Source organism: Montipora foliosa, chromosome 2 (genome assembly GCF_036669935.1).
Source record: "Montipora foliosa isolate CH-2021 chromosome 2, ASM3666993v2, whole genome shotgun sequence".
NCBI lineage: Eukaryota > Metazoa > Cnidaria > Anthozoa > Scleractinia > Acroporidae > Montipora > Montipora foliosa.
In genome coordinates, this window is record NC_090870.1 from 16072517 (window position 1) to 16083486 (window position 10970).

General features: G+C 39.7%; 2 protein-coding genes across 2 annotated transcripts; one reads left to right on the forward strand and one right to left on the reverse strand.

The window, feature by feature from the left end:
- Window positions 1-2733: 2733 nt before the first annotated feature.
- LOC137991251 (ATP-dependent DNA helicase Q1-like) lies at window positions 2734-4834 on the forward strand. Its single transcript, XM_068836364.1, has 2 exons — window positions 2734-3257; window positions 4000-4834. The coding sequence occupies exons 1-2, from the start codon at window positions 2734-2736 to the stop codon at window positions 4832-4834; spliced, it is 1359 nt and encodes a 452-aa protein (XP_068692465.1).
- Window positions 4835-5559: 725 nt separating this feature from the next.
- On the reverse strand, window positions 5560-10387 carry LOC137992551 (uncharacterized). Its single transcript, XM_068837928.1, has 4 exons — window positions 9818-10387; window positions 9161-9520; window positions 7660-8508; window positions 5560-6604 (listed from the first exon to the last, which is right to left on the reverse strand). Exons 1-4 carry the CDS (start codon window positions 10292-10294, stop codon window positions 5570-5572), a joined length of 2721 nt encoding a protein of 906 aa, XP_068694029.1. The 5' UTR covers window positions 10295-10387; the 3' UTR covers window positions 5560-5569.
- Between the last annotated feature and the right edge of the window lie 583 nt (window positions 10388-10970).

Here is a 10970-nt window from a genome sequence, read left to right on the forward strand (position 1 = left end):
GTTTCCAATATGAACCAATCGATAAATTGACACCATCACATGCACAATATCATTGAGATTGGCCATCTATCCAAGTTTGATGGTTTTTGGTAGAACAGAGACCAAGTTACGGACTTAAAAACATCCTTAAAAATCCTTACAAACGTCCCTAATTTTGAGGCTGTCTCCCCCATGTAAACCATATAAACTCTTCAATTTTTTACGATTTCTGTAATATTCATAAAAATAGGCAAATACAGGGATTTTCACCTCACCTATTTCTAAATAGTAGGTCCATGACCGGATTTTCAAGTTGTCCCAAATCTGATAAATTTTTTAAGGAGTTTATGTGGTGTTGGGGGACGCAGCCTCAAAATTAGAGACTAAGAAATGGAAGGGAGGGGGATCTCGCAACAATGGTTCGTTCCTAGCGAAATTAATACCCTGGCAATACGCTGCTTAGAAATGTTGTATGCTTCATTCTCCAATAGTGGCGGCTTAAATACTGATATGTGCATGAACAACCATAAACTTCGTAGCACTTACAAATGGGTCATGTGAATATTTTGTTCGTTCGGGTTCTTAGTGACATATATATTCTGACAACATGCTGCTCAGTATTAAATTTTTTATTTGCCGTTCCCAAAGAGTAGCGACTAAATACTGATACGTGCATGGACAGTAATAAATGTCACTATAAATAAAAGAAATGAAAAGAAAGGAGAGCATCGCAGTTGCGTAGAATTTTTCGTTTGTTCTTAGAAGAAATAATACCCTTAACACAATTGTATGCTAAAAGGATGTGTGGAAACACAGGCTCCCCAAGCTGAAAATACGTGGTGTATGCGACAGCTTGTGTATATAGAGAATTGTATGGGAAAATCACCGATCGTAAAAAAATTGTGTAAATAACTAAATAAAGTTTTCCTACCTCAAATGTGTGACGAACTTGTCTCTTGTGCCGAGTTTAGAGCCATTCTGACGCCGTTTAGTGAGGTTATCCGGAAACCGTTACTAAAAGAATAGGAAGGGCCACCACTCCATCCATCGCTGGCCAGACCTCACTCCACAAATCGTTTTCTCCTCAACAGGAAAAGTCCCGAATCGCAATAAAAACAACAGTTCCATAAAGCCCAATAAATTTCACTCCAAATACGTGTGTTTCGGCGGCCGAACGACTCGTGAAGAACGAAAACTTTGCCCTAAAATTCACCTCTTCGGCTTTCCTCAGAGGCTTGTGACCGGGCAGTCAACAACGGCCGCTCGCAAGGGCTCTCGCAAGGTGGTTTCACCTTCAACTCTCATTGGTCCATTTGAATTTGACCGCGCGCTGGCAACACGACCCTCCGATCAGAGTTGAGGGTGAAACCAGCTTGCGAGCGGCCATTGTTGACTGCCCGGTCAAACACACGTATTTGGAGTGAAATTTATTGGGCTTTATGGAACTGTTGTTTTTATTGCGATTCGGGACTTTTCCTGTTGAGGAGAAAACGATTTGTGGAGTGAGGTCTGGCCAGCGATGGATGGAGTGGTGGCCCTTCCTATTCTTTTAGTAACGGTTTTCGGATAACTTCACTAAACGCCGTCAGAATGGCTCTAAACTCAGCACAAGAGACAAGTTCGTCACACATTTGAGGTAGGAAAACTTTATTTCAAATGAGATAGTTATTTACGATCGGTGATTTTCCCATACAATTCTCTATATACACAAGCTGTTGCATACACCACGTATTTTCAGCTCGGGGAGCCTGTGGTGGAAACAATTAAAGGACCGGTTAGAATAGAACTCACTGTTGTTGAAAGCGTCGTGTTGACGTTCCAAAAGTGTTCAAAAAGTGTTTTCTTTTTTTTCTGAAGTGTCACAACGATACACAGAAAGACCTTGTTGAAAGGGAGGGCATACCTATAACGTGCGGGGGGATAACTACTTGGTCACGACTTTAGAACGTGTGGAGCCTTTTTTTTGAGGGGCGGGTGGCGTGGAAGACCATCCAGGTACAGATACTTCAGGTAATCGAGGTCGTAGTAGTACCAGATGTGTACCTGCGTTATTGAAGATAAAATCTAGTTGTCTAGCCCGTTTCTCCGCCAACTGTTTGTCACTTATTTATGATGACCCTTTAAGAAGTTCGAATCTTTCATACACCCATCAATAACTTATGGATTTTGCTTTCTGCTCCTTACACACATTCAGCGCAAGACACATGCTGGAAGATTATACCAGCAGAAAACTGAATCCTGCTACACCGAAAAAGAAAAGAAAGCGTTCCCCTGCTGACAATGAACCCAGCACTTCAATCGATTAGAAGAAGTCAGTGTCGAATATACCACAGCCCCTCCCCCTCCCCCCTCCCCCAGCCTCAAAATAATGCCAGTTGTCAAAATTAATTGTGATATGTCTAAATTAGGTTATTGCTGGTATTATAGCATAGCTACTGCAAATATTTCATGTTACCTTACATTTTCGTTAATCACAAATCAGCATTTCGATATCATTATAAAATATTTCATGCTTTCGTCAGCGATACCTACATCTTTAAAATTCCAACAACCGCCAATAACTTGCAAGCCAATTTACAACCTCGTTCCCAGGGTTTCTCTTCTCTGCCTCCTAATGTCGTTGAGGAGAAACCCTGGTTCACTCTGGTCACGTGTCTCCCAAACAAATTTTTCGCCTTGGGAGGGGTATCTGCTTTTCCGAATATTGTCGCCGCTAAAAGTTGTCACAGCCAAAACGAGGCTTCAAGGGTCGCCATGTTTTTCAGCAATCTTCAACGTGCGATTTCAGAGAGCAGCTATTGGAATGTAAATCTCAAACCAAAACAAGTAAAGTGTTTGGAAGCAATTTATCTTGGTAGAGTCGTGGTGGCTGTTTTGCCTACGGGGTACGGGAAATCTATCATTTTTCACCTATTGCCAGTGCTGCTCTTCGGTAAAGTCAACTCTGCGCCATTTCAATCTTGTGGAACAATTCATCCGATTGTTATTGTGGTTTCGCCGTTGAACGCTCTAATCCAAGATCAGATAAGGAGAAGCAATCAGGGAAGTATCAAAGCCGCTATCCTCAACGTGAAAAAGAAAGAAAACAGTGATGATGTTGAGTTGGATTTGGCCGATTCGAATTCTTCTTTGCTAAGGGAAGGGAGATACGAACTTGTGTTTACCCATCCAGAAGCCGTCCTGTCGTGCAAAGAAGGACTAGAACTCTTACGAAGTTCGCCATACCAACGTTCTGTGCAAGCGATAGTCATTGATGAGGCGCATTGTATTCTAGAATGGTAAGTGCATGCATGTCTCGAGGAAGTTGAATGCTAGTGGATTTAACGTTCGGCCGTACACTTTTGGTTTTACTATAACATATAAATTAAAATTGTTCCTTCTTGTTCGGCTTCCAGAGACGTAAAATTTGTTATATAGAAACGTTGAAAGCTATCTTCAAAATGTGCAGGGCGAGTTTAAAGGGGCTAGGTCACGCTATGTTAGGTAATTTTGTTTAATTTTGTTAATTATGAACTGTAAACATCAAATTGGCAGAGCAAGAGTCTTTCATTTGCAAAATCACGGCCACATAACAACTGAGAATGATTTTTCAGCTCTGTAACTGACATTTTGATATAGACTGATATAAATTTGAAAAAAGGTGGGCCGATGTTTTTCAAATTTACCCAAATTCAATCCATTTCAATCCTCTCCAGTTTTGTCCATCCATGTCCCTTCTTGGCTTCCCTGTGTTTTGTAAGAGTTCTTCTATAGTTTTGAACAGTTATTTTGATATTTTAGTTAATTCTTTGACCATTCGATCAGTGCTGAAATTACCTAAAATTGCGTGACCTAGCCCCGTTAAACGGCCTCGTACGTACATGTACATAGTTGGCAAATACACACACTTTAGTATCAATCATTCCAGTCTTTCTGCTGTATAGGATGCTCATTTGATAAATATACAGTAGTTTTTTTCCTTTGTGGTAGAAAGTAAAAGAGATCTCATGATTGCTGTACACACTTTGTTTATTTTGCCAGGGGAGATGACTTCAGGAAAGACTATTCACACCTTGGTATGTTATGTGCAATTTTTCCTAATGTACCAGTGGTTGCCCTGACTGCAACAGCAAGCAAGACTGACATAAGCACCATCAAAAAATCTCTTACTCTAAGAAATCCGCTGGAAGTCATAGGGAACCCAAACAGACCAAACATTTACTATAAGAAAGTCTTCCGTGAGGGGGAAGATGTTGACTTCTTTGAGGAATTATTAGCGCCTATTGCCCATGATTTAAAAGTAAAGACTGTGAACTACCCAATCACAATAATGTACCTGCCCCTGAGATGGTGCGGATTTGCTTTTAAATTCTTTGAAAAACGACTGGGTAACAAGCAGTACTACCCTTCAAATGCCAAGCAATCGCCAGAAAACAGACTCTTTGCACAGTATCATGCCCCACAGACAAGTACCATGAAGGATCAAATATTAAAGGAACTATCTTCAAGTGTTTCAAAAGTAAGAGTAGTTTTTGCTACAGTTGCCATGGGAATGGGGGTAGACATTCCATCAATAAGAACTGTGATTCATGTGGGACCACCCCGTACAGTAAGGGAATATTTTCAGGAGACTGGACGGGCTGGTCGTGATGGTAAACAGGCTCATGCTTTGCTATACTACAATAATCGAGACATTGCCACAAATCGCACAGGCATGAGTGATGATGTTCGCAGTTTTTGCCAGCTAGAGGATGGTTGTCTGAGAAAATTTCTTTTGAACTGTTTGGATGCAAGAGTACCTGATAGAAAAGGACCTTCTCGTTACTGCTGCAGTTACTGTGAATCCACATGTAAATGTTTGGACTGCATTGCATAAAATAAATTGTTAATGTCTTTCCAACCTTCTTTTCTTTCTGCTAAGATATTTGTACTCATAATAATAATCATCATCATTTGCTGGCTAAGAAGTAGTTGGCTTCAGTAAGATCACATTTAGAAATGGTAGCAAATTGTTCATTCTTTTGTTCCTAATGCAAATTAGCCTACCAAATGGTTTTAGTGGATGCTACATTAAAAAGAATATATTGCCATACAATGAAACAGCTGCCTTTTGTGATGCTTTCTGAAGTGCAATGATAGAGAAAATCTAGTAATCAAGCCTGCAGAAAGCTGGTCAGTTGCAAGTTGTTATCCTGTACCAGGTGGAAATAATGGAGAATATACATGTACTTTTTAGGCCTCCAAAAGTTGCTTGTCTTCTGGCCTTGTTTAATTGTAGTTTAAACTCATTGAATGTAGATCAGACTTCAAAAGATATTCATTCTGTTTCATACATGGTTTAAAGATTATCTTCCGAAGTCTGTTCTACGTTAAAGGGATTTATCTTTGCTCCTCCAATGAATTATAACAAACTATACACAAAAATGTACTAGCAGGCACAAAGTCAAGGATCAAGATGCGATGTACTCTAAATTAATTTTAGTTTCTTAATAATTTCTTCTTTCTGTGTCCATGTCCTTGGAAATGAAAGAGTGCAGTAAAATCAAAGTCTAAAGTCCATCTCCTAGGAATTAATGGGTTAAAAAAGGTATCAAAGAAGTGCTTATGCATTTCACTGATTGTCATCAACATCATCATCATGATGCTCCATTGGGGCATCTAGTATTAAATTTCTTTTATGTCGGTTGAGCCATCTGTCAAGTTCAACCTCATTAAGGGTCGACAAGGGGTCAGGTGAAATGGCAGGAAAAGAATCATGTCTTCTGTGAGGATGTGCATTAAATGGCTTTAGAGCATGTAGAGCTGCCTGGACTTTGCCTTCATCTGTAGCTGCAGATTTGTGACTGTGAGAAGATGTCGAAGGTGATGCTCTGTTTACCTGAGCATCAAAATTCTCAACAATTTTACGTTGCCCTCCTGCAGCTCGACTAGCATTAGCAATAGCCTTGTCAGTTTTATTAGCACCCATTCTCTTGATCATTGTCTTTATGTCCTTGTTTCTGTTCTCTTGAAGCAAATCAATTTCCATATTTTTGCCGGCACCACCTTTCCAATTAACTGTTGATGCCCATTTGCACTGATGCGCTTCAGCCTCAGAAAGGAAGATTTCATTTTGTACAGTGTTAATGAGCATTTCAATTGCATAAGCATTGAACCCCTGCAACGCTTTAAAATGAAGCAAAAGTACTTTATGCAATGAAGCAAGTCTCTGGCCATTGCCTTCTTTAATTGCGTCTTTAAGATCACAGAACAAGAAGTAATATCTGATGAGGCACAATGAATAGTTCCTTACAAAATCTTCTTCATCAGGGTTGCTTTCAACATCATCACTCCTTGGTCCCGTGATCAGAAATTCATCAATGAATTTGTCGAAAACCGCGTTGTAATACTGTTGCTTTTGGTCTTCCACTTCTAAAATGTAATATGGGGGTCTGTTCTGGGTAATTCGGCTGTCTTTGGTTTCCATGCCAAAGAAGTGAAGTAGGGCCTCTATTGTGAAACTCTTGCCGACTGTGAGAAATAACTGCTCACAGTCTTCATAGTGTTTCACATCACCGGTTACATTCCGTCGTTGAAGATTCTCACGAAAGTACCTCAAAGTACCTTGTTCACGTCCAGAGTTCTTATACAGCTTTTTAAAAATGACCTACAAATAGCAGATAAAAAAAGATTATAAATTATGAACTACCGGTATCTTCCAGTTAGCCACATATATTTATTACTTTTCCATTTCCAACGATCAGGGAAAGAAAAAAAGTAAGAGAAAGAAAACAACCCCAGTCCTGAGTGATCCTTTTAAAGGGCACAGATTCCCCCCCCCCCCCCACCCAGAAATTGGCCACGTTAGACAACAAATAGTTTTATCATAAATTATTTTTACAGCAAAACTTGTGCAAACAATTAAAGGTGTCCCAAGCCTAAAATTCTTTTGATTGCTTGAGAAAACTCCTCTTGGTGTGGCAATCAACAATCCAATAGGGATACAGGTGGTCAAGTCTGTCCTGAGGTGACAGAGACCTGTGCAATGGACCAAAATTTTATGACTCATGGCCAGCAGTGATATTACTTTACTGACAAGAAAACTATTTACTGTAAAGTACAGCAGACTTTAATTCCCACAGATATATCCAGAAATTCAAGTAATTGAATGCACACAGATTTCAATAAGCATCACAAAGTGTCCCCTTGCTCTTCTACCCAACTTCAACATTATCCGTGTCTTTGAATACAAACAATAAAATGATGTCACAAAGTGCCCCTAAATGCTACTCACAATGGGATAGACAGCTGCACTTACACTAAGCTATTGTTAGAAATGGGTTGCAAATGCTCAGACTTGAAGGGACATTTTATGTTGGATTTTGAAACTGGGTGTGTATCTAATTACTTAAATCAGTATGGTCATGAGTGAATTCCTAGAGGATTAGTTTGGGACCAACCTGGTCACCATTTCTTTGTTAAGGTACATCTACATGTAAATATATTATGGTCCCCTATGTTGACATGAAATGTCCATTTTCCCACCCCCAATTTCGCATATTTGTATTAACTAAACTTTTTATAAAGGTTGCATCAAGTCTGTATAATCAATGTTTGAATTGTTATATGATCAGCTTCCTGATACACGAACAACTCAAACACCTTTAATGTTTTTCACAATATTTTCATTTTTTGAAGGAAATTTGGTTTACTGAAATTTACCTTCAGAAAACTCCTCTTGGTGTGCCAATCAACAATCCTGTAGGGATACAAATGGTCAAGTCTGTCCTGAGGTGTATGGCTACCAGCACGAAGATCTTTGGCACCTGCCAGTCTCACTCTGGTGAGCTGGTCTCCAAAGCATGGGACTCTGAGATTTGCCAAAGGATCATTTGCTTGAGGGATGGGTGGCACATGTGAAGATGGTTGGTCAGGTCTTGACGGGGCAGCGATTGCTGGGACAGGAGTTACATGCTCTGGATAGGGGGGAGCACATCTACCTGCTTTGGAGTAAATTTCTCTTACCCAAGCCTCCAGCTGATCAAGAACATCAACTACCTCTGCATACTTTTTTTCATCTTTCATAAGTACAGGCAGTGGCACTACCACTGATGCAGTACTCATTTCAACTTCATACTGACAGGGTGTCTTGGCTGGAACAACTCCCTTTAGAAATTCAAAGGCTGGGAGAAATTCACAAACAATTTTTCCAAGAAAAATCTTATATCGCTCTTTGGTGCACTGTTTTTCCTCTTCAGAAAGAAATAATAAATCCCTCAGGTTGCAGTTTTCAAGGCATTTCTGAGAGCCCTGGTCAGGCAGGTGATCAGAGGTGACACGGTCAAATACAATACTTGTGGCAACTGCATGTACACTCTTATTTTGGTGTTCTGACCTCATATCATGGACTTTAACATCCCAATCAATGTTGTCCAGGACGAAAACAAACTTCTTCCCATCTTTCACCAGTTGAACTGCATGATCCAGAAAGTGACTTCCAATATCTTCCTGTATGGTGTATTTCATAGTTGCACCCAGCGTAACACCATAACAGTGGAATCTCTCAAGAAGCTTTGGAAAGATAAAGTTAAGAAATCTTCATCAGACTACTAGCACTACTACTACATATAGGAGTCTGTAAAAGTAAATAACAGCCATAGGGTGTGCCCCCCTTATTGTTCTTAATTGTCACCAACGATTAATTGTATTTTAATGTACCTCCGATATTTCACAGAAGACAGGATAATCTGAGAGCGAGGTGCCATTCAAGATTGGTAAGCTTGCACAGGAAAAGAAAAAATACACTATAGAATAATATATACAATAGTACGCTAACAACATGTGTGAATTCTAAGTAAATAGTTTTGCCCTGACAGTCTGACTGCACATTAAGTGATGGTTTCAATTCTTTGATGTAGAACATCTCGTGAATTAAGCAGTCAAATTTCGATGCGCATTTCTTTATGACACTAAAACTTGTTAGCGTACTATTGTATATATTGTTCTATTGTTCTTGTACTATAAGTTATGCTTCATCCAATTAATTCATTGCCTGACGATGACATCGGACGATGTCGAAACGTTGTCACAATGAATCTAGTTGCGTTTGTCTTTTTAATCAATTTTATCACAAGATCTAGACTAATTGAATTATGATGGGTAAAAAAACAGATGACTTGTAATTTTCTGCCGGTAAAGATCGCTTCCAACTGAATTCAATTACCTCTTTGGTAGCGTTGCCCTCGGAGAAAAGCACAGTGTTAAGTCTCTGGAGACGGCTCATTTCACGACATCTTTTAAACATGATTATCCCATAGATTAGTGCTAACGATGCGGCGTTCTTTCCGTTGCTGAGATCAAGTTGAATCATCCACGACAATATAGTAAACACTGTTGGAGAAACACATCGCATTTCTGACAGGATATCTTCAAACGTGAAAGAACTCAAACCAGGGTATCCTCTCTTCCGCAAAACCGAATTTGTTTCTCTTCGGGCAACCTCAGAAAGCTCCCTCTCTATTTCACAGCGAAGTTGAATCATATCGATCAAACTGTCCTCAAGCGTTAATTCTGTGTCTGGAAACTGTGAAAAGATATTCAAAGGAAGGATGTGGAATTAAAAGGGGTCATTTCCTTCAAGAACAGATGTGGCCAACAGATAGTTTTCTTCTTGTTGTCCGTTGAACTTGCAAGGTAGTTTATAATGACAACTTATGGGAAACAGTCTGGTCTTTAAAACAAAGAAATCAATTTTGTGTATCTCATGAAATGACACGCGCGTTGACCAAAAATGTATTCGTGTTCGCAAAACTTGGGAACGATCAGCTGGGAAAATCTCAAAGTCTTATGAGTGTCTAACATAAATTTGCTTCATAAATACCTGACTTCCTCCTTCAAGGGAACGTTGTTCACGGAAATTGAGTCCTCGCCGGCTACTTCGCGAAACGCAACCCGCCGAAACGTAATCTGCTTTTGAAGTCTTCGTTGTTCGAGGCGCGGAGGGTGACTCCTCAATGCATCTCTTAACTCGTTCTAAGGATCTCTGACTTTCCGAAATCAGTGTCTTAAACGTTTTGAAGTTGTTAAGACGCCTTTCACAAGGTCTACAGAGTAAATGAGGCAATAATTCACTCTTCTGCAGAGAACTGCCGTAAATGTCTTCCGCGGAAGCGAGCAACGAACGATTTGGTTTTCCAAATAAATTTTTACTGTGAGCAGAATCTACCACAGACTTGCAGAGCCTACAGGAACTTGCCACGGTACTAGAAGCTGCGTAAATCTTTTTCGGTGTCTCGGACTTTGACATTTCCCTCGCAGTTGATACTGTTTCACCTGACAGATGTGTTTTACTTTTCATGGACAATTTTTTTTTACTTCTATAGTGGGCTCAGGAAAGACAAATTTAAGACTTGGCTGCCCGTCTCTTCGTTTGTTTTTTTGTCACCTCCCACTTTTTGGGAGACACGTGACCAGAGTGAACCAGGGTTTCTCCTCAACGACATTAGGAGGCAGAGAAGAGAAACCCTGGGAACGAGGTTGGCCAATTTATACTTTGTAATTACTCGTTTCAGTTAATAATAACTTTTAAAATAAACACATTTACACGCAAACCCCATGACTGTTTCAAATTCTTCAATTCCCAACGCAAAGTGATACCATCAAAACACTTACTGTTTATTAAAGAACTAGTGACAACTCCTTTGATATTGCAACGACAAAGTGGCTGCTAAAAATGAAACGAAAATGCTGTGCAAATTCTTTCCCAACTACTCCATCCTTCACATAGAAGCAACGATATTTGCAAAATCATTACTTCCTATCTAAGAACAAAGTGACGATTATAGCAGCACTTTTAGTTGCTTTCAGCTTAACAAAGTCATCAGCACCAACACCGTATCCTAATGACTTGTTTTATCTTTAATTTGGAAAGTCAGACTTCAAATTCTACTACCTTACTCTACCATATACAAATTCTAAGAGTTACGTTGAAAACACCCCTCCCACACCAGTACTCATTAAAACACATACGCCCA